Source organism: Bolinopsis microptera, chromosome 5 (genome assembly GCF_026151205.1).
Source record: "Bolinopsis microptera isolate Bmic1 chromosome 5, MBARI_Bmic_1.0, whole genome shotgun sequence".
Taxonomy (NCBI): domain Eukaryota; kingdom Metazoa; phylum Ctenophora; class Tentaculata; order Lobata; family Bolinopsidae; genus Bolinopsis; species Bolinopsis microptera.
Genome location: NC_087076.1, coordinates 17,486,642 through 17,508,709, shown reverse-complemented (window position 1 = coordinate 17,508,709; position 22,068 = coordinate 17,486,642). Strand labels below are relative to the sequence as shown.

Below are 22,068 nucleotides of genomic sequence, written 5' to 3'. Positions count from 1 at the left end.
ACTCGCACATTGATCTTCACACCAACACATGTGTCATCAGGTCTATAATTCGTGTCTCAAAACCTTCTGTACGGTTCTTAGCAACCCGGCTGATCCCGCTCAGAGCTCTGACTTGCGAAATCTCTTTAATCTCACGATTTTGGTGGGATGATTTGGTCATGGTCCGATATTACGTGGTACTCTAATATTGGAGCAGTAAACCTGCGGATTAGAGGGGCTCGTGCGTCACGCGGCACTTCTAACACCACTCTAAATCTATTGATATTAAATATTTTTGATTAATTAGCAAACAATTACACTTTCACACTCGGGCGTGCGCGTTTGATAAATCGGGTCCGATATATTCTGGTTGTCCGCGTTTTCCTCTCGCTAGTTTGTTGAGATTTAAGTCAAATGCTGTTAATATGCAGGAAACTTGTTATTATAAGGTAATTAAGTAATCAGCAACGTTGTAATGTTCGACTAACATACTATTTATAATAATCATTGCAGACTTTTTTTCATTGCGGGTGTATTGTAAAATGTTCCAATAAATAATGGCGAACTGCGTGACGTAACTCTCAATTTCTTTCCTGTCAAATATTCACTTCGATATCTAGTTAAAGTGCTTTCATGGTCCATTCTGGGGACTTCTTCGATTTAAATGCTTTTTATATTTGTATTGCTTCTATTTTACATAATATATCGAAATACCAGCTCCTGTGTGATCTGTAGTACAACATTTCTACACTCAATTTTTCAAAGCGGCATTATCAATCTACATTCTACAAGGCCAAGTTAACCATCCGGCCCCCATGTGGAAGAGATCAGCCTCGTGGACTAGTCCCCTGTCTGCCGGCACCTCTCCCGGACAACATGAGCAGTGTCTTTACCGAGACTACGGCTCTCAGGAGCAGCTCCAACAGCACCGGGGCTCCTTGGAGATACTCCGCAGGCGTTCCAGCAGCGTGAGTACTGTACAGTTTATTGTTCCTTTTGTCTTATCAGAAAGTCTTAAAAATAGCAGTCATTTTGATTTAATTTCTTATCTTATATAATATAAGGATTAATGGGGACATATAATTTTCTCTACAAATATTTTTACGTCCAGCGATAACCGATTTAACAAAAAAGGGAATCTCATTGAATGTAGAGTGGCCCGTATACAAGATAATCCTGATTATCCGTTACCAGGGTTACCTAAATTCAATCATTTAAAGAACAGTGACGTCATAATGGGGTCACAATATTGAGTTTCCATTATCATGCCAGCTGCAATTTGATATGAGGTCCTCCATTGGAATTCTTATTGTATAATATGTTGACGATAAAGATATTAAAAGTTAAAACCACGCAGAAACACTTAAGACGGTTTTAAGGTATTTTTGTTGGCTTTAATTCCTCTCGTCCTTATTTTGCCTCTTTATATAGCATGATAAGTATTTAAGCCGGCTGCTCAGAATTCCAGTTATAACTTCAATTTTGATTTATATAGATATTAGATATTAGAGTATTAGATAGATACAAGGTATGTTAAAATGAGCTTGCTGGAGTGGTTTTTGGACTTTGTGTAACTAAAGTGTGGTGATTTGTTCACCACAAACGCACGTGGTTTGTTCACTGATATTTCATTGAATGTCTCCAAATTCGACAAGTCATTGCCAGCAAGGCTGTTAAACTTAGCTCTAACACGTACAATAATAATCCATGACTATATAAGACCAATTTCTACATGCAAAAAAAGCTATCGTCCATCTCTGCTAATTGCCGACTTCTAGAAATTACTCACGTGGCCAGCTGTCACTTAGTGACGTCATCATCAAGTAATAATTAGTGACGTCACTATATACTGTTCTGCTAGACAGCTGTCTGTTGTACTCAGCGTGTTTCCCATGGAACTCCTCGCATACTACAACTCAGGAACAAGCCAGTAGGTGGTACTACAATAGCTGAACAATACGTGAGATACAGTACTAAGTATGGGCGGGACTGTAGTAGTGGTGTGGTTTGAGATCGCCTCATATCCTTGTGTACACGACAAGCTGTTGCGGCAGCTATGCGGCCTGGCCACTTGTTATGCTGTATCACAATGCTGGCAAGCATTACCGTCGCCCTTATATTCACAATACTATTTACCCCCTATACTATTATATCCCCTTTATTGATTTCCAGGCATTAAGACTCATCGAAAGTAGATCAGCAGGTACATTTAAGTTCAAAACATTCTAATTCAATGTTAAAGATGACAGGAATAAGAAATAGTTATATGGAGGTTTTTAAGAAATTTGCGCAAAATACGCGCCAGCATGTTATACGAAATTAGGTAAAAAACCCAAAATCGCCATATTCAGGTGCCTTAAAAACCATGTTAAAATTAAGTTAGAGATCTGAAACTTTGCAGGGCGTCTAGACCTTGTCCAAATCGACTGTAACAAAAATTTCATGTTTCAGGAGTATCGTGAAGTGGGTTTTCTGGAACCCCTGTTTTACAACAGATTGTCGTGAAGATATATATATATTATATAATATAGACGCTTTTTGCAGTCAATTGTAGCCTACATTTAAGTGTCCGTAGATTCGAAAGTATAAACGATACAGTCATCTCGAACCACAGGTTTTAAAGATAATCGTTTAAGCTTTAGGTTACATTGTATTGAAAAATAATTTAACGTCATCATCATCACTTGATGACGTCATCAAATTAAGTGTTTTAAAAACTTGATTTTTGACAAAGTAACAACTTTTCAAATCGATTTTACGCTATTAAGGAGTAATTTTATTCAAAATCTGAGGACATTTTCATCTTAGATAATTGTTCAAGCATTCCGAAAATCTACCGGAATAGTTTCCTACCTTACTCCTTCATAAAGATATTTGCTATTGAAGTTAGTGCTTTTTTGAAGAATAATTTTATAAAAACACAAAAGTTGTGAATTAGTATTCTCTGGTGTTGGGTCATCCCTTGGGTTGTGGAGCTCAATTTTGCTTCTTAAAGGTGTAAATTGTGTTATAGGCTAGTTTTAAAGTTAAAAATCCAAAAGTTGCACACGTGGGGACACGCCCAAATTTATTTAAAATAGCTAAAATCACTAAAAATTTTGATTTTCACGATTTTTATAAACTTTGGAGTCCCGTTGTGATCCAAGTTCTTTTTGAAATCTTCTGAAACTTTGCATGCTTATCAAACTATATATTAAATACCACTATGCAAAAATTTACGGTGATTCAATATTGTATGCGCACGCAACGTCCGCTCAAAGTTTGCACGTGCGAAAGGTGAGAATTTTGCTCATTCGTGATTTCGAATATATTCTGCTTTCCACGATATTTAAATGGCATTATATATGAATTTAATGCCAACTTGAATGAGTAAAAAGTGCCATATTCAGTCGGTTATCGACAGATATACCTAACTAAACACAAGGAAACGTTTTCAAAGGCAGAATTTCGAAATCGTCGGAATTACCTCCTTGTTAATGAAGTTTCGATTGTGTAAACTATCCTGACATTATAATCAAAAAGAGATGATATTTGACCAAAACCCATAATCATGGGTAGAGTGTACCGCTGCCAGTGTCTCTCTTTTCCAAACAAAAGGAAATGATATTAATTTGAGGAACCGTCCGCTAATGCAAATTGATACCGAGAATGAAATCGGTCGCTCGCTTTTCCCATTTAATAAGCTTTATTACAATTCGTAAGCCGTGAATGAATGGGAAAAGCGACCGACCGATTTCATTCTCGGTATCAATTTGCATTAGCGGACGGTTCCTCAAATTAATATCATTTCCTTTTGTTTGGAAAAGAGAGACACTGGCAGCGGTACACTCTACCCATGATTATGGGTTTTGGTCAAATAACTACAATACATCTATAGTCTCCGGTGTATTTTGTACGCAGTTACCAGCTATAATTTGAAGTTTTCCAACGTCACAAGGGCTCGATTAAACCCATGAAATTTCCCGCTACTTTGAGTTACATGTCGGTATTCATTTAACGACATAATTAATAATTTTCATGTAATTACGCGCTGACTTGCCTGTCTTTGCTGTGCAGTATCATAACCAGATAATGGGCCTGTCAACACCTGTAAAAATCACCCCAAGGACTTGCTTTCAGTAGAAGGAGCCCTACCTGCAGTGCAGTGATAATAATATGTAGTGTCGCCCTGTTAAAAGTGACGCTGAACTCTCATCCCTAGTTGAGTGTTGTTACCGCTGTATCTCCGAGCTACGTACGTCTGATATGCTCCTCCACACCCCTGCAGTCACCCGCTAACAACAATCATTGACGCTACTAAATAATTCTTTACAGCAACAACTAAAGATGCCTCATTATCACCCTATTAATGAGCCACCTGGTAGCCGTCTTTATACTGGCTGTATATAAAGCCAGTATAACCTCGTCATAGGTTGTAAAGCTCTGTACGTAATGCTAATGTGTCAGCGGCAGGCGAGGTGTTTGTGTCAGGAGACCTGTATTTTCCTTGTCTTACTCTTCTCTCTGGCATATCAATTGTTTGTAATTTGGAGCTGCCATTTGACCTTTTTCCTTTGCTCCTCGCACGTATTATCTTATTATAGAGTTTTAGTTCCTGTTTTTTGGTCTTCCGTCCCCCGGTTTTATGTATCCGATTCTCTCGTGTTATAGTTGTGATATTTTAAAACTTAGTTTAACAGCATTGAACTAAGAAGTATGCTAATTGTAAAAACATAATTGGAAGGTCGCGGCCGTTTGAGTTCAGATGTGCCGCGCGGTGTGCAGTTTTACAATGATACCCAACTATGTACGGTATCCCTGAAGAATGTTAGTTCCGGAGTATCTTGTTAAACTTAAAGTATCATTACTGATTTCCCAACATGACGTACGCGGTATTTACCTCCTTTAACTTAGTTAACATATTTTGAAAGTCTAACGATAATACCGCACATTCACTAAACTGATTTATATCTTATAACGTCATTTTCTGTGTCGAGATACCCTGTTTCCATTTCATCCTTTGCGGAAGCCAAATTTAAATATCAGTTTCCTTGAACGGTGCTGGTAATACAGAGTGGTAAAAGCTGAAGAATGGGATGGTACCGGTGTGAGAAAGATTAGAAATGTAATCACTAAAACTCCACAGTCCGCTCTTTCCGATCGGTTTGTTCCGTTTTGTTCAGCTCTCTCGTCTGTTCTTCGACTTTTCTAATTTTGTTTTTCAGTTCCTCTTTATTTCTGCGGTCATGCATTCTAATTGCCACGACAATCCATTTACAGGCGGTTCACAACGTGTTTTCATTTGTTTTGCCTAAACGGCGAATATTCATTCATTATCGAGCTACACGACCACCGGCCGCCCAATCAGGGCCCATCTCCGAGGTCAGATGAGTACAATGTATAGGACATCACGTGACGTTCAGTCACTTCTCATTTCATCGAGTATAATATCTTGCTTCACCTTTATCATCCACGTGTATGTTACTAGGAATTTTCGGACAAGCCTTACTTTTATGTGTATTACTTGGTCATTTTTTTACTGCTTGTTTTGTAGATTTGAAGAAGTAAATTACTTTCGTTTTGTTTAGAATTGGTGAATATTTTACTTCGATTGCATACATAATGTTTAAACAATTCAATAGCGTGTATATATGCGGGTTAAGTTGTATTCTGAGAAATTATAACGTCTGTGCGGGCATGATGCTGCCATACACTGTGTCGGGCTATGACGGAAATAGATGTCTGCAATTAATTATATAATTAAGATGGGAGTTAAATGTAGACCCTACACCTGGTACTGTATCTCTTTGAGCTTTGTGAACAAACTTTAATCTAGCCCACGACGCTTTGAGGTTTGATACATGGTTTGGGTGAGGTCACGTGAGTCTTAGTTCTAGTGTTAAAGGGGGAGGGGTCAAGCAAGTACTGTTGTATAAATAATATTCATGCAATTCCAAACGTATTAAGAGAGGGCAGGTTGATAATGTAGAAACCGTCGTATCTTGATGGTACGCGATCACCTCACATTTTTTCGGTCATTGGTTATATTTTTAGAGGAATTACATTTTCGTGTATGTTCAGAAAAATGAATCTATTAATTTAAGAATAGCGTAAAATATGTAGATTTTACTGTCGAAGTAAATTGATTTTCAACTTTTTTGCATTCCTTATTCCCGACCTCGCTTCAAGTGAGATAGTGACTATAGTTGCTTTTTTAGATGACCTGTTTATAATTATTGCTGCACGTGTATTAGTATTTCATCTTGGACCATTTATCATAAACTGGATTATGATTTCATTGTTCCCGGGTTTTTGTAGTATAGAGTTTGCGAATAAACTGTGTGACGTCTGAATAATATTTTGCTGAATATGCCACAGTCGAATGGACCAGATTCCATAAATTATACCGTTTGATATGCAGTCTAGCAGAATTGCTCCAATTCAAGTTTGATTATGATACAAATTAGAAGTGTTTAACTACCACAACAGTAACCGAACAAACTGCAAACCATAAACAATAGCACACGTACTCAGGTAACCTCAGACGACACTCACTACAAATCACTGCAATCAAAATACCGCTTATCGCTCGTTAATTTAAATATGCCCTGCATCTCTCGGCTGCTGTGGCACCACAAGTGGAGAGGTACCAACCTACACCCAACACCACTCCCTCCCTCCCTCCCTCCCTCCCTCCCTCCCTCCCTCCCTCCCTCCCTCCCTCCCTCCCTCCCTCCCTCCCTCCCTCCCTCCCTCCCTCCCTCCCTCCCTCCCTCCCTCCCTCCCTCCCTCCCTCCCTCCCTCCCTCCCTCCCTCCCTTCCTCCCTTCCTCCTTCCATCACTCCCTCCCTCCCTCCCTCCCTCCCTCCCTCCCTCCCTCCCTCCCTCCCTCCCTCCCTCCCTCCCTCCCTCCCTCCCTCCCTCCCTCCCTCCCTCCCTCCCTCCCTCCCTCCCTCCCTCCCTCCCTCCCTCCCTCCCTCCCTCCCTCCCTCCCTCCCTCCCTCCCTCCCTCCCTCCCTCCCTCCCTCCCTCCCTCCCTCCCTCCCTCCCTCCCTCCCTCCCCCGGTGACTCGTGCAGCACGTTTTAATTATCTGTCCGAGCATCACGTGTCGCTGAAGTGTGCTTCAAATTAGTTAAACTATCGGTCACATCAACTTATCAAGCTATATATCAGATTCATTCTCGTCTCGCTTGATGTTTTACGTGTGCTCGTTAACACGTGTATGTATACAGATTGTCAATCTCTCATGGTGCAGTCATCACTTTTGGGATCTTTTGGAACGGGTATTTTTGTGATTTTTTGCTTGCCCAATTGTCGGGCCACCTGTGATCGCTGGTACATATGTTTCGGTTCCTCAATCAATTGTATGACCTGAATTTCCTATGCAAATGCCATTTGCTGTGTCCTCGGGATCCTTTATATGTTCTCCAGAACAATCTCCACAAAACAAAGTGCATGTTGCCAGAGAAATAATAATAATTTGCAAAACTCACCATGACGCCACCGACCGACGCTGCTCTCCATTTTTTTTGTGATTTAATGGAAAATTTAATCGAATAAATATTCTGTAAATAATTCCAATTACCAGCTCGTTGCCTTTGTTACAACACTCCTGCACAGTATTAGAAGTTTCTTGTGACATTTTGTCCATTATTAACGAACGTATTTTTACAATTTCCAACATTTTGAAGTTCAGCTGCCCTCTGAGAGTAGCTAGGTAGCTAGGTAGCTATAGTAGCCGTGGTATCTCTGCTAATGAAATTGCTCACCCTGTCTTTATTACTCCTTCCGGATGCGATGAGTACCTATAATCAGCTTGTTCAACACCACCTACACTCTGGCTTGTTCAACACCACCTACACAGTACACTCTTTAACACCACCTACAACACCAGCTACACTCTGGTCCTTAGTCTGCTCCTTTTTATAAACCATGTTTTTTAATATTTATTAATAACTTTTAACTTCGCCAATGTATTTTTCTCACAACGTAAGCAGACAACTTCGCTGGTTCAAGAGATATCCATTATGATGCATCGTTAACACTTAATGACTTAACCCATGCCTAAACCAATCTGATTAAGCTTTCTTTTGAATTATTTGCGGTTGGTGTGATTTATATTTATATTTTATTGCCCTTGAGAATTCTTAGATCGGCATAATACATATAATCCATGCGTATAAAAGTAAGAAGACAGTCATTAGATATTGTGGGGCGCCGGTTTATCATGTTAGGGTTGTGCATGGCAATCGCCAGGGATATTTTAATACTTTATTATGATATTACCTACACATGTAATTAATTAAACTACTAAGTAGTGGTGCTCGAGGTGACTGCAATAACCACAATTCTTCACTGCATTGGCGTATTATGTATCAAATTGATACTGATAGAGATTTCCGCACCAGCAGCACTGACTTTCGCATATTTTGAGCAGTGGCCAGTGTTGTAAAATATGTGTCTTTCCGAAATTTTAAATCGCAATTTCGGTATCATTAACCTAAGGTAAATAAGGTTTGCACTGGTACGTGATATTATAGCGTAAGGTTACGTTTGCACTGTCTGTACACTCACTGCTAAGAATATCACGTGACATACACTCAAACTCGCGCGCGAGGAATAACCAAAAACACGTAGAGTTTCTGCGAGAGTTTCTGCGCGCAAAAACTCGTGCAATTCACTTAGTCTTAATCTCGTTTGTGTCTGGAATTTGCGTAACGACTGTTATGTCGTTTACTGCACGCTTACTATACACGCTTACTATACACGCAATCGTTATTTATTATCTAGGATGTAACATTGTAAGATTTTACTATGTTTGAATTTCAAATAAAGAAAATTTGTTCTTATATGAGTGCCGAATATTGGGTAGGGTAGGCGGGTAGCAATACTATTGGATCATACTCCAATAGCAGCCTATTTTGTCCCTGTCTGGAAACCTAATATCTTTCCACTATGCCCACTACCCCAGCTTTAATTCCAGACGACCTCTAAATGTGACGGATTGTTTGAAATAAACCCGTACTGAATATTATCCGTCCTCGTGAGCCTGGTGACGTCACTATATAGTGATAAGTATTTACATAATGTACAGTAGCAGCGTAGACAATTAGTCAGTTTTTAGCTAATGCTACTGTGTTATGTTTCCTATGTCAACACTTTGTCTGCCATGAACAACTCTCTTCTGTACACTGTGTATACCACGTCTTTGTTATCGTCCTTTCTGTTTGATATATTAGAGCAATTTAAAATTTCATTGTGTGCAACTGATACGACTCCCTTAGTGATCGATTTCCAGCTTAATCATGTTCAAATCATGACTAATCACTATGAGTGACTTATCACTATGAGAAGTAACATGAATTAGTCAACTGGCCGCTTTAAATGTGGCTGATCACCGTGGAGTTTATTTTGGGAGATGATATAGGGTAGCTTTCTGAACTAGTGGATTGCTTGGATATCTAATTTTCAGATACTCCTGCGTCGACTATATAATAGTGGGATTACACTGGTTCGCAGTAACATTCTAGTCGCCATGAGAGTCAATTTAGTGATTATGCTACTATTACTGAACAGCAAGGCAGTATTGATAGGTCTTTACTCTACGACACAGACTCCCTACCTATTTACAGAGGACTTATGTCTAAAACAATACCGTGTCCTTGTAAACGCGATTACGCCAATACACAACGAATTACATTTAACTTCGTCTGGTCTGTATGGATGTTTTCTTAGTGTCTGTTTTATTTTATTGTTGTTATTTTTGTCAATGTTTATATCGTTGATAAAGCAATTACGAGTAATGTATTTTATGTGGCTAACCACAATACCATGGCGTATTAATGAGCGGTCACAGGCAAAAATACACAAAATGATAAGCTATTAGCATTGCGTCAGTACACAGTAAATGAACTGCATAGTTTTTAAAAGAGAGGCAGTGAGACCCACGAGAAGATAGCGTTTAACGGAGGCAGTGCTCTTAGGGTGAAAAACATGAAGAAAACAGTGTCAGACGAATATAAGCCGCAAGGGTGTGCAAGTTAGACCGGGTGGTAATAGAAGTCAGTCCTGAATCTGTGGTAAGCCTGATAATAGCTGAAGGGAGTCCGGTCACTACAGACTCAGGGTCAAGGTGCGGGTGGCTATATATTCGCCCTTTGAGTTGAAATAACCCCCAGAAAATGAACGTTTCAAGGTAATGATATATACCGTGAATCTTTTCTTACTGCTGTATAAGAGTTTATGTCGACGATTTTCTTGGATTGTTGACAAGGGTCATATCTTGGAGTTGGTTTATTAATTTGTAATTAAGTCGACTTTTCGTGTATTATATCGCAGATTGTGCCAAGTAAGAGGTAGGCATCGCAAGATGTGCCTTGTTTTGCCAGCTCGTCGGCCTTTTAGTTACTCCCTACTCCTGAGTTGAGTGAGTGGGCAGCAATCCATCTTATTTCTAGTTTATTCATCAATCCTAGGGTATGCTTCTAGTAATATTAAACTTGAGTACCTGTAAGTTGGACAGGTTTTCCGTCCGTGTGATCATGTCGATGTATTTGTAATGAAGAGTAAAAGTAAAAGCCACCCTGATTGCACAGAGTTGAAGGCTGTGCAGTGGTCAGGGACCTTTAATTGATTTTTCGTTGACGATGTTGTTCTCCGTGTGTCGGTGGTTAAACTCATTCGTTCACAATATAATGTCATGATCTCAGACAAGAAGATCTCAGTAGTAACATAGTGAAAAACGGGCGGTTTGTTCATTAAGTTATTAGTAGTACTGGACACGTGTTATACCAACTGTGAGAGCGCTACTCTTTATATATGCTGCAGAAAGTAAGTCAATATATGCAGGTAAGTAATACTACTATTCCGCATTGTCGACTCTAGAGTTCCCGTTTGTGGTGGTGAGGATTGTGGAGCGTTTGGGTTACCTTAGGGTCTATGTTTAATTTGTTGTTAGTATGTGGTGCAATAATGTGTGGAAAAATATCATCTCCTTTCTCCACGCTTGGCGAGTCTGAATAACAGCTTAATTTCAAACACTTTATTTTCATCTCCCAATTTAACCAGACATTAGCGGTGTTTAATGTCAGCACTTTACCGTGTAAATACTCCAACAAACTAACAAACTAAAATACCGATCGTATGTATTCATGCTGCCAGGTCAACAAAACCAACAAAGTAGCACAGGAGAAAACTGCAAATTAGATAAATTAGAGCTGCTATACACTTGACTCTGTAAACGAGCTCCTGAAATTTACTAAAATTCAGGCAGGTCTACTGTGGGGTGATTATTAGCACCCATTGGCGATGAACACGGCCGTTTGGTTCTTTATTTGTCTGGCAAGTCACAGTGAGAGTCGTGTTATTACCCACAGCGCGGACCCGCAATGTCTAAAACAAAACGAAGTACACTTAACAAAACGATCAACTGCCCGGGCAAAAGAAAAACGTTATTCGCCGGGTCCGAGCAGTGTTTTGGATGTCTTGTGCGTGGACTTCAGATCTCTTTCAGCTATGGTACACGTCACATCGCTCGTCCTGGTATGTGTTGACGGTTCTCCAGAGGTAGAGAGAGAGGGAGAGAGAGAGAGAGAGAGAGAGAGAGAGGGAGAGAGTGAGAGAGAGTGAGGGCTGTTAAAACATTCTGTTTACCTCGAGTCAGCAGCTAGAAATTATCAACCAGCCATGTAATGTTACTTTTATATTGAGTCTCTGGTTTTTTAACAGGCTCCCAACCATCGGTTCACGTAGTTAACCAGTACTGCCACACTTCCTGCCTTACTTCCGTCGTCTCACTTTTGTTTCATCTGCTCCATCACTGACTCATACTCGCCATACCGGAAATTACAACCGCTCACCGATTAGAGTCCTTTCATCAGCAGATATGATATCGGTTTGTGAAACGTGACGTATTAATTTGCAGCTCAATGCTCAGTGAAAGTGTTGTATATGTATGATGACACTTTATGTGTTTCGTATGTATCACTTTTGATATACCTCTGTAAAGTTGAGACAGTTTTAAGTTTTTCTCTTAGTACTAACCTTTGTCTGAGTGACTTCTAAAACTTAATGAATTTGAACTTTCTTTGTCAGCTCTGAAAAAAGAGCGTTTGTAATTGTACCGCTCATTAGTTCTAAGTTCAGTTAGAGGATGTGTGCTCAAACATCACAGAGTTTAGAAATGAGACCAGTCAGTTACAAAATGGTAGTTACTAAAACTAAAGACAACTTGTGGGATATGTTACAGTAAATCATTTTTGAAATGTAACGTTTGACACATTTTGCACTATCCGAAGTTATTGTTAAATTTCTTTGGCAATCGTACACATTCCGTTATTTTCCATTAACAATTTAACATGTCTATTAAACCAATATTGGAGTCTGCAGTATCGAATATAACTGACATGTGCGCTATTCTTCTAGAAGACAAACAGTATCTCCAAACAATAGACATGCTGTTTGAAAATACTAAACACGTAGGATGGACACAATCAAGCGCCTGATGCCTGAGCTATTTTCTTATAAGCAGAGCGATTCGTCAAAATTCACAAAATATTGTATTGTGAATGCCATCCCAAACAATAAGACAATCATCATATTCTAGAGTCGTATATAGTTGTTATATGTATACCTTATTTTCTTTTAAACATCTAGCCTTGAAATAAAGCTTTCGTTGAGTATTGAGTAAGGATTCACAAAACCCGTCAAGTTTACGGCCTTTAGAGCAGAAATAATGCTGTCCCTAGTAATTGTGTCACGTGACTTGATGGTATTGCATTCCTTATATTCCGTTGCCAATACCTGCATACAACTGCCTATATGCACCCCCATAATACCCGACATGTCAAAAGATATGACGCGAACTTCATATATTATTGACACTTTTATTACCTTTTCTCGTTATTAGATTTTTCCGTGGACTTTCTTGAGTAGGGACATGTTCACGTGTTCAGTGTTCACGTGCTAAAAGTAATTGTGTCACGTGACATGTTCACGTGCTAAAACCGCGCGTCTTTACCAGTCTCCGTCGGTTGCAGTCTCCACTTTGTAACAGCAAATACCACCCAATTCCAGTTGTCACATAATTGTGACAACGTTACTGTAACCCCATTTTATTCGTCTCAGTTTCCATTGCTGTTCATGGATTTGGATGGCGGTGGTGATTATATCAGACTAGATGACATTACCGTCATATTGGATCAAGAACGTCGCACCGTAGACATTTTCAAAAACGAACAAGTCTGTAATTAAATGTTCATAGTACGTCGTGAATTGTAAAATGTACTGTGTAAAATTGTAACCTTTTTCTGCAACATGCACTCCCTAGGTGAAGTCAACCATCTTCTTTAATCCGTGTTGTATGATATAAAGTATTGACTCTGATGTTATATAGTAGTAGTAAGCATGTCCGCGGCGCTTCTTCTCTGTTGTAAAAGGTTTTCCCCATAATTTTGACTGAACATGTGACAGTGAAGAAGCAATTTAAAAATATTCTTCGCAAATGTAGTTCACGTTGTTATCGATTAGTGGAGCTACAGGTTCACCATATGAGCAAGATTAGGATTACATTATATTATCATGTAGGATACTTGTCTCTTCCTTTTTTATTAGTGAGCATGCTATTCCCATTTCTGTTCCTAAATTGCGTTACTTGTTTTGTCAAGTAATTGATTATTATGCATGAAATCAATTATTATGCTTGCATAGTATTAATTGTGGTATTATGTGTTTGTCAACTGATGTACCTCTAAAATTTCTTTTCCAGCACTCGAGATATATAATATCTTACAGCTCTCATTATTTTCCAATGTTATCTTTAACACGAGGCTTTATTAAGCTCAAGCAAATATAATATCGGTGTCAGGGCTGAGTTTTAGAACCACACAACCATCCCTGGGAGCCAATCCAATCTAACAACACGATATATAATACTCCGCTATATGGTGCCTGTTTGTTCATCCCATCTCCCTGATATGATCTGATATATATCCCCTATTTTTACTGTCCTCTTCACTCATTCTCTGAAGATAATGATTAATGAAAGTTTCGGAGGGTTTCCCAGCTCAGAGCAGATCTCGCTATATCTCTCTATCTCTCTCTCTCTCTCTCTCTCTCTCTCTCTCTCTCTCTCTCTCTCTCTCTCTCTCTCTCTCTCTCTCTCTCTCTCTCTCTCTCTCTCTCTCTCTCTCTCTCTCTCTCTCTCTCTCTCTCTCTCTCTCTCTCTCTCTCTCTCTCTCTCTCTCTCTCTCTTCCAGTCGTACCGCGCTCGCTGCGTCCTCATTAATCACCCCGTGATATATAGCCACAGAGGATGAGTTGATTTCGATCTGCCGGATTACCGGTCACATGACTGGTAATGTGTGTACAGTGGGCGGCATGTCGTCAGGATGTCTCTCTCATTGGTTTGAGTTTGATTTGCTTGCGGCTGCCTTGATCGTTATAATCCTGTGAAGTGCTCACGTGCCATGTTCTATAGTTTTAGGTCCGTTTTTGGTTTATATTATACTTCGAATCTCTGCGTTAATCTTTAAGTAGTTTTAAATGACCATCTGAATTACACCAAGATAGGAACTGCTTTCAGTTACATTTATGTGATATTAGATTGCAAAATTTTGTTTCTTCTTTTTTTTCCCCTTTGATTTCACGTGTTTCCTAGCAAGGGAATTATCGGACTTTTTTTTTCTGTAGACCACTAAACCAGCTCCGTTCACGAAAACATTCCCCAACAACCAGAGGTATGATAGATGAACGTGAAGAAGTACTTTTGTTGTGTACCAATAATAAACGTACAGCAGTCGGTCACTGTTTCCCACGACAAGGGAACCCAGCTGAACGGCTTCGAGGCGGATCACGGCACTTCAAACCACGAGGTTTACAAAAATGTAGCCTTTCAAGATGAAGATCACTTGATGAAGGAGCAGGCGGTGAATAACGTTCTGTCTTCCCGCAACTTGAGCGTTCGCAGACATTCGGAGTTGTCACAGGAATCAAAGGATTCGTCAATGAGCAATGGCAAACTCAAGACGTTGTGTTTTAATGATATCATGGTTGCAAATTTGAACGGCAGTAATTCGTCAGTAAATACTGACAGGAGTAGCACACAGAGCGGCTTCGTCAAGGTTTGTTTAGCTAGTTGTAGTGAAAATTAGTTAGTTATAGTGAAAATTAGTTAGTTATAGTGAAAATTAGTTAGTTATAGTGAAAGTTAGTTAGCTATAGTGAAAGTTAGTTAGTTATAGTGAAAGTTAGTTAGCTATAGTGAAAGTTAGTTAGTTATAGTGAAATTTTGAGGAGGTTTGTTCAGTTTGTTCATATAAAAGCGTAGAATTCGGATAAAATTGGCCTTTAAGCCTTTATTCCTTGAAGAATTGCCAACTTTTTTCTTTCACTCACCATTCATATACACTAGACAATCTATAATTTGAGTCTCTATGCCAAATTTTGATTTATTTTCAGATTTTGCAACATATCTTATCTTTAAAACTAATACGTTTGACATGATACTGATAATTTGACATGTCAGAATCCTGTTTGATACGTTTACTCGTAAAACTTTCGAGCACAAGCGAAACCCTTAGCCGCAATAATACCGCGCTTCATCTCAGTCTTTTTCGAATATTATATAACGTCAACGAAAAATACCTTCTAAAAACATAAAGAAATTCTTAACAAAAACATGTCGAGCGGGGTTATAAAGCCACTGCTCTTGAGCGTCTACTGACACTACACTCACGCCACAATAATTCCATGATTGTGTGTGATTTTCGCCCAAACTGTACAGTCACAAGAATATCCCAGACGTGGTGTAGACCTGATCCGCTACATCATACACGAATCCAATATCATTACTCTCTCCAGTAGGGCAGTCGCTTTTGGGAGTTCTCCTTTACTCAGATCTCTTACCTTAATATCTTAATACCGTCACGGGGGCCCCCTATGATATTATAGCATGTGCAATATATAATATAATAACGATGAGATATATATAAATAATATATAAATATATTGATAAACTGGTTCTCACCGCTGATCACTCTTTGTGTGTTTGGCAAATTTTGTAATCAAAGTTACCTCGTGACTGTGATATTGTTGTGATATGATCCGTGTCCCAACACAGCACGATTCTTAATATAATAAATTGTGTACTTGAGTTTAGAGGATCTAACTTGTTTTGTATCTCGTAGAATTAAACTAAATTAAAAGTTTTTGAAGAACTGTAATTTCAGACCCATGCGATTGATACGAGTTCGGTGATTGAAGCACATGGTCTTCTCACTTCTCTTCTTCTGGAGAACGAATTGCCGCCACATGTCGTAGATACCCTCAAACGTGTCGCTAGAATTCTCGATCCCTCCCCCACCACAGGTATGGATTGTTCTTTAACAGTTAACATATTCAAGGAGTAATTCAGGTTTTCTCATTATTCTCTTGTTATATTTAACGACACAAGGGATATACAATATACATATATGTTTATGATCCTCAAGTACTCCATCCAACTTATCAACCTGAACCTACACCTTCTGACAATGTAGAAACTACTGACCGTGTCATTGCGTAACAGTATATGAACCCCACCAGGAACCCCGATGCTGGCTCGCATGTTGTCACGAGGAAACCAGTTCGGAACCAAGACAGACTCCAACCCTTCCTCAGATTGTGAGGAGGATGGAGAGGAGGATGGAAAAGGAAACGTAAGTTTTACAGAGACACTTTTAAGTTTTTCCACGTTTGTATTCGGCGGTTAAGTCGGCTGCTAAAGATATTGGTGTTTCTAACTTCATAATTCGCCTTAAATTTAGCAGCAATTATGTTTCTGACACAAATTTCCACCAGTGGAGGTCAAGGTACAACGGACCGTCAAAAAGACGACTGAAAGTTTCTGTTTGGTCCACCGTTACCTCAGCTACTGGTCTCCCTACACTCGTACCAGAACCTTCTTCAGGAGCTCTCAAGAGTGAGTGTTACTAATTTAATTGATTTAACTGACTGATTTAACTTATTTCATTGATTATCAAATAAAACGAATACATATATATATGTAAATACGAAAATTTACTGCTACGAATAACGATCAGTGTGATGATGAAATCCAGCAGGATTATAAATTCAGTATATGTCAAGATTTATGTTGGAATGTATTCTTATAGTTATAATTCAAATAAATTCCGGTATCTGCTACAGTAGTAGGTACTACCTGGTAGTGTTGATGTTGAAGATGTAGACTGCAAAGTACAAACACGTGTCCTTTGAACGTCGCCGCTCTAAATACCAATTACAAGTTTACCATGTTGTTCCGTAATTGTAAGGAGGAGGAAGAGGAGGACACTAAGGCATGTTCACTGTTCAGCCACTACATTACAGGTGACATTAAAGTGTCATTATCTTACAATGATTACACTTTCAGAAAACAGCATGGAGAGAAAACATAGTACAAACAACCGGAGTAAGAAGTACAATCTGGATGAGCCGGCGCGAGATGTCCGGATAAACGACGAGGCAGCGTACGTGACCCCGTGGGATAGGCGACTCAGTAGGACTGTTTACTTTAAGAGGGACCCTAAAAACTCGAGCTGCTCATTGTTGACGGACGAGCAGAAGGAGTATCTTCTGAGACCTCTGTCCGACGAGTACGAGTGCACCTCAGAATATCTCAGTTTAGCTAATTCTTGGAATTTTCCCATCTTCAAGTTTAACGACTCGACCGAGCACTGCTTGTCACTGGTTAGAAATTTGTATTTTACTTCACATTTTACTACATGCTAGATAGCAACAAAATTCTTTCTTGGGCCCTGTGCTTTAATTCAAATCTTTGAATCCTAAATTTCGTTATTTTCAGCTGAGTTTCCATATTTTCTCGAAAACTGGACTGGTGGATCGTTTTAAGATAAACCCAGTGCATTTCCGAAACTTCTTCGAAACCATTGAATCTGGATATCACAATTTGCCATGTAAGTTAGTAGGTCTTTCAGGAAACAGAATTTTACACTTATACAGACCATTTTAACGAGACACTTAGCGATTCTTTCTAATTTTCATCTGTTTTCGCGGAGATAATAAATCAGAGTTCCATAATATCTGGGCTATCATTGAATTGTCCTACTTTAGCATTTTGAGCTACACAGTCCTTTACCTGTTACTTGTTGTGTTGTTGTATTTGTCCTTTACCTCAGATCACAACGGGATCCACGCAGCAGATGTACTGCAGGCTTGTTACTACCTGTGTTCCTCCGGTATACCCGGATTTAATAGTGTCTCCGATGATGACAGGTCAGTTGTGCCTAAATGTTCTCTGATCATGTCGGACGTCAAAATATTCCACACTTCTGATTTCGATTATTATTGTCAATTTGTCGCCTTTCCATCAAACTTTTCAATTCGAGAAGAGAAGGCAATATTTAGCTTACTAACTCAAGTTGGTATCGTACTACTAATCACTCCTTATTTCTTCAGCGACATCGATTCAGACACAGAAATAAAATCAGACGACGGAGGGCACTCTCAGTTTGCCGACACGTACGGTAGCCTGAAGGACATCATGACAGATTTGGAGCTGCTGGCCCTGTTCACGGCCGCAGCAGTCCACGACTACGATCACCCGGGCCGAACTAATGCGTTCCTGGTGGCGGTGGGAGACACAAAATCTGTGATGTACAACGACCGGGCAGTTCTGGAGTCACATCATGTGGCGAGTGCTTGGTACCTTCTTACTTCTGACGAGAGGTTGGTGATTGCCCCGTGATTTGAGACTTCAAGTTCGAATATAATGGGGGAGAAAATATTTATCGATCTTGTTTTAGCTTTGTAATTTTATGATTTGTAATCGTTGCTGGAATTATAGTTAGGTTATTGGAAATAAGTCGCAATGAGTAACATACCCTGAAAACTAAGTATGTTTTTGTTTCAGGTATAACTTTTGCTCTGGACTCTCAGCCACGGAGTTTAAGAGGTTCAGGTTCTTACTCATCGAGGCAGTTCTCGCAACAGATTTAAAGAAACATTTTGACTTCCTAGCTCAACTCAATGCCAAGGTAGGTTACTATACTGGGTCAACATCTGTGTCAGACTTTATCCTTGTTACGTTTCGAAAATTAAAAACGAGTTCAACAACACATCTCAATGCTTACTAGTTAATTAATGCTAATTAGTTAATTACCGTTAAACTATCAATCAGACTGTTGATGGTGAGGGAATGGACTGGGAAAATGCCGAAGATAGGATTCTCGCTCTCCAAATGTGTATAAAGTTGGCAGATATCAACGCTCCCTGCAAAGAATACGAACTGCACACCCAATGGACCAGGCGAATCGTGGACGAGTTTTACCAACAGGTTATTTATTATTACAGTTTAGCTGTTTTTGGAGTAGTTTAGTTATTTGTTCAGTCCCTTTGGTTTTAGTGGTAACTATTAGCGACTATATCTTTTAGTTGTTGCGTGTTATGGCCGTTAGATGACATTCAGAGTTCAGATGGTGTAATCTTACTCATAAAATTACAGGGTGATAACGAATCCGAGCTCGGAATGCCCGTCTCAGCATACATGAACAGACACAAAGACGAACCTCGTGTCCCTGAATTACAGCTGAACTTCATAAAACATCTAGTTGCGCCTCTCTACCACGCCATGGCCAGCTCGTGCTTGGTTCCAGGATCCTGGGTGGAAATAACGGAGGAAGAGGACGAAGAACTGAGGACACAGCAATCTGACTTGAACTGTGCCAAACCGACTATCATGCCGCACACTCACAAGTTTGTTTCGCGCCTCCAAGAAAACTTGGACAGTAATTATGCAATCTGGAAGGAGAAGAACGAGATATATCAGGCCTCCCTGAAGACTAACGGTGTAGACGGAGATGTCATTGTGGAGGAGGTAGAGGAAAGCAAACCAGAGTCAGAGGAATGAGCTGCCAAGATAACGTCACAGCGACGAATTGCTAATCTTTAAGAAATAATGTGTTCTCAAGGAGAAAATGTACGAGGTTTTAATGACAAGAAAATCCAAGATATATAGATGATAGAGGTTTTGTATCAAAAAAGTATGCCTAGTTGACCCCTAAGGCATATAATCAGTTGGACTTTGTGCCAGCAAAAAGACCGCTTCTGACCAATGGCTTGCAGCGTCGTGGATCATATTCAGCATAGTGGTTCTATAATGGCTGTGTCGGCCCTGTCGTGGTTTTCACTTAGCTCATTAAAGTGCCAATAGTCTTACATCGAGAGTGTGGTGGCGTAGGGTACCTACTGCATCACCCACGAGTTGCAGTTGACTCAATAAAAGACCTTTCAGAGTACTGTGAAGAGAATGAAGGTATATATAATTATATATATATCGAGACGCTAAGTTCCATTACTGATTACGTTTGTTTTAGGACAAATTCTCCGTGAGTTTCGATAATATTCTTTTCTGTTAGCATTGGAATTCTGTGCTTGAGTGCCATATTAAGTTATTGATATTACTAATTCTACTCATTAACCATACGATGAGGATTTCTTGTGTTGTTATTTATTGGATTTCTATTTCAAATTAGCCTACAATATTGAAGCTTACAATTTATTTTATAGCGCATTACAGCGTTTATTAAGACAAAACCGGCATTTTGTTGATTTGGCGCCGCAGTTTTGTGATCAATTGCTTTGAATATGTACAGGGTAGTTTGATATACCGCACAAACGATATGAGTTATAGATATCTAGCGTTGTTATTTTAATGTTCTGTTACATAATATGGTAATGTGTTTTGGTCATTGACCTTCAGATTCTCTGTGTCCAATTATGAATGGAAGATGGTCATTTCGTTGAGCTCAGATTAAAAATCAAAAATTATAAAAGTTTGATATTCCGGAGCTTGTTTCCCAAACGCGATATTCTATTTCTAAATTTAGTTAGAACAACATTTTGATGCGCCTTTTTCCGTGTTCTTTCATCTTTGGGCGATGACCAAAATTTAGTTATTCACAAAATATTTTAAGTTGGTGATGGTAGATTTTAAAATCAGTATATGTGTATAATTTATGAACTTACGAAATGATATAATTGATTGCAAAACGGGTTGATATCGAATATTTTATCAATGTCGAGTTTGAGTCTTTTTAAAACGATTCATAATCATGGCATGAAAAAAATATGATTTTAGCTGATTGCATTTTTTTCAGTAAGAACAAATAATGAAATTGAATATGTAAGTTTGCAATCTTAATGTCAGCGAAAATTCATGAAAGTGAAACATCTTTGTCACAATTATTTACTGCAGTCACAAGGTAGTACCCCAATATCATTTTATCACTGATGACGGGAAATTTTGATCTGCATGGAACCCTAAATTTTAAAAGCTTATCACTATCAGAATATCTATATCCTTGATCGTTATCCCATTCGAATTTGGCATTGTTTAAGAGCATGATTTTCGCAACCTGATCCTTACATTGAGTAATTTATCTGCTTCAAGTTTGACCGGTATTTTTATGAAATTGTAGATATGTTAGTACTGTTCTAGTTAAATGGAATGACTATATTGAATCAATATTCATTTCTTATTTAAACAGGTTTCATTTTTTTTGTATTGAACTTACAATGCACATCTTCCATAGAGATGTAATCAAAAATGAATTAAATTCCAATCACAATGCTGGCAAGCATGAAGCATGACCGTCGGGCGTCGCTCTTATATTCACAATACTATTTACCCCCTATACTGTTATACCCCCTTTATTGTTTTTCAGGCATTATGCTTAAGACTCATCGAAAGTAGTTCAGCAGGTATATTTAAGTTCAAAACATTCTAATTCAATGTTAAAGATGACAGGAATAAGACATAGTTATGTGGAGGTTTTTAAGAAATTTGCGCAAAATACGCGCCAGCATGTTATACGAAATTCGGTAAAGAACCCAAAATCGCCATATTCAGGTGCCTTAAAACATAAAAACCATGTTAGAATTGAGTTAGAGATCTGAAACTTTGCGGGGCGTCTAGACCGAGACGTTGACCAAATGACAAAATCGACTGTAAAAATTTTTCACGTTTCAGGAGTATCGGGAAGTGGGTTTTCTGGACCCCTGTTTTACAACAGATTGTCGTGAAGTATATCTATGTATCTATGCCTATGTATCT

General features: G+C 39.0%; 1 protein-coding gene across 5 annotated transcripts in view; it reads left to right on the top strand.

Moving 5' to 3' along the window:
* The window catches only part of LOC134815072 (cGMP-inhibited 3',5'-cyclic phosphodiesterase 3A-like), a 51,803-nt gene extending 30,304 nt beyond the window's left edge, over positions 1 to 21,499 (top strand). For 3 of the 5 annotated variants that reach the window (XM_063823535.1, XM_063823538.1, XM_063823536.1), the window contains exons 2-11: positions 16,187 to 16,325; positions 16,542 to 16,654; positions 16,797 to 16,917; positions 17,368 to 17,684; positions 17,800 to 17,911; positions 18,134 to 18,230; positions 18,414 to 18,683; positions 18,868 to 18,991; positions 19,135 to 19,290; positions 19,459 to 21,499. In XM_063823535.1, the coding sequence (XP_063679605.1) occupies positions 16,187 to 16,325; positions 16,542 to 16,654; positions 16,797 to 16,917; positions 17,368 to 17,684; positions 17,800 to 17,911; positions 18,134 to 18,230; positions 18,414 to 18,683; positions 18,868 to 18,991; positions 19,135 to 19,290; positions 19,459 to 19,863 (1,854 nt within the window). In that variant the 3' untranslated portion in view covers positions 19,864 to 21,499. Of the gene's footprint in view, positions 1 to 13,042; positions 13,200 to 14,646; positions 15,080 to 16,186; positions 16,326 to 16,541; positions 16,655 to 16,796; positions 16,918 to 17,367; positions 17,685 to 17,799; positions 17,912 to 18,133; positions 18,231 to 18,413; positions 18,684 to 18,867; positions 18,992 to 19,134; positions 19,291 to 19,458 lie in introns of those variants that run through there. The other 2 variants (XM_063823537.1, XM_063823533.1) reach the window with 2 other exon arrangements.
* Positions 21,500 to 22,068: the final 569 nt, after the last annotated feature.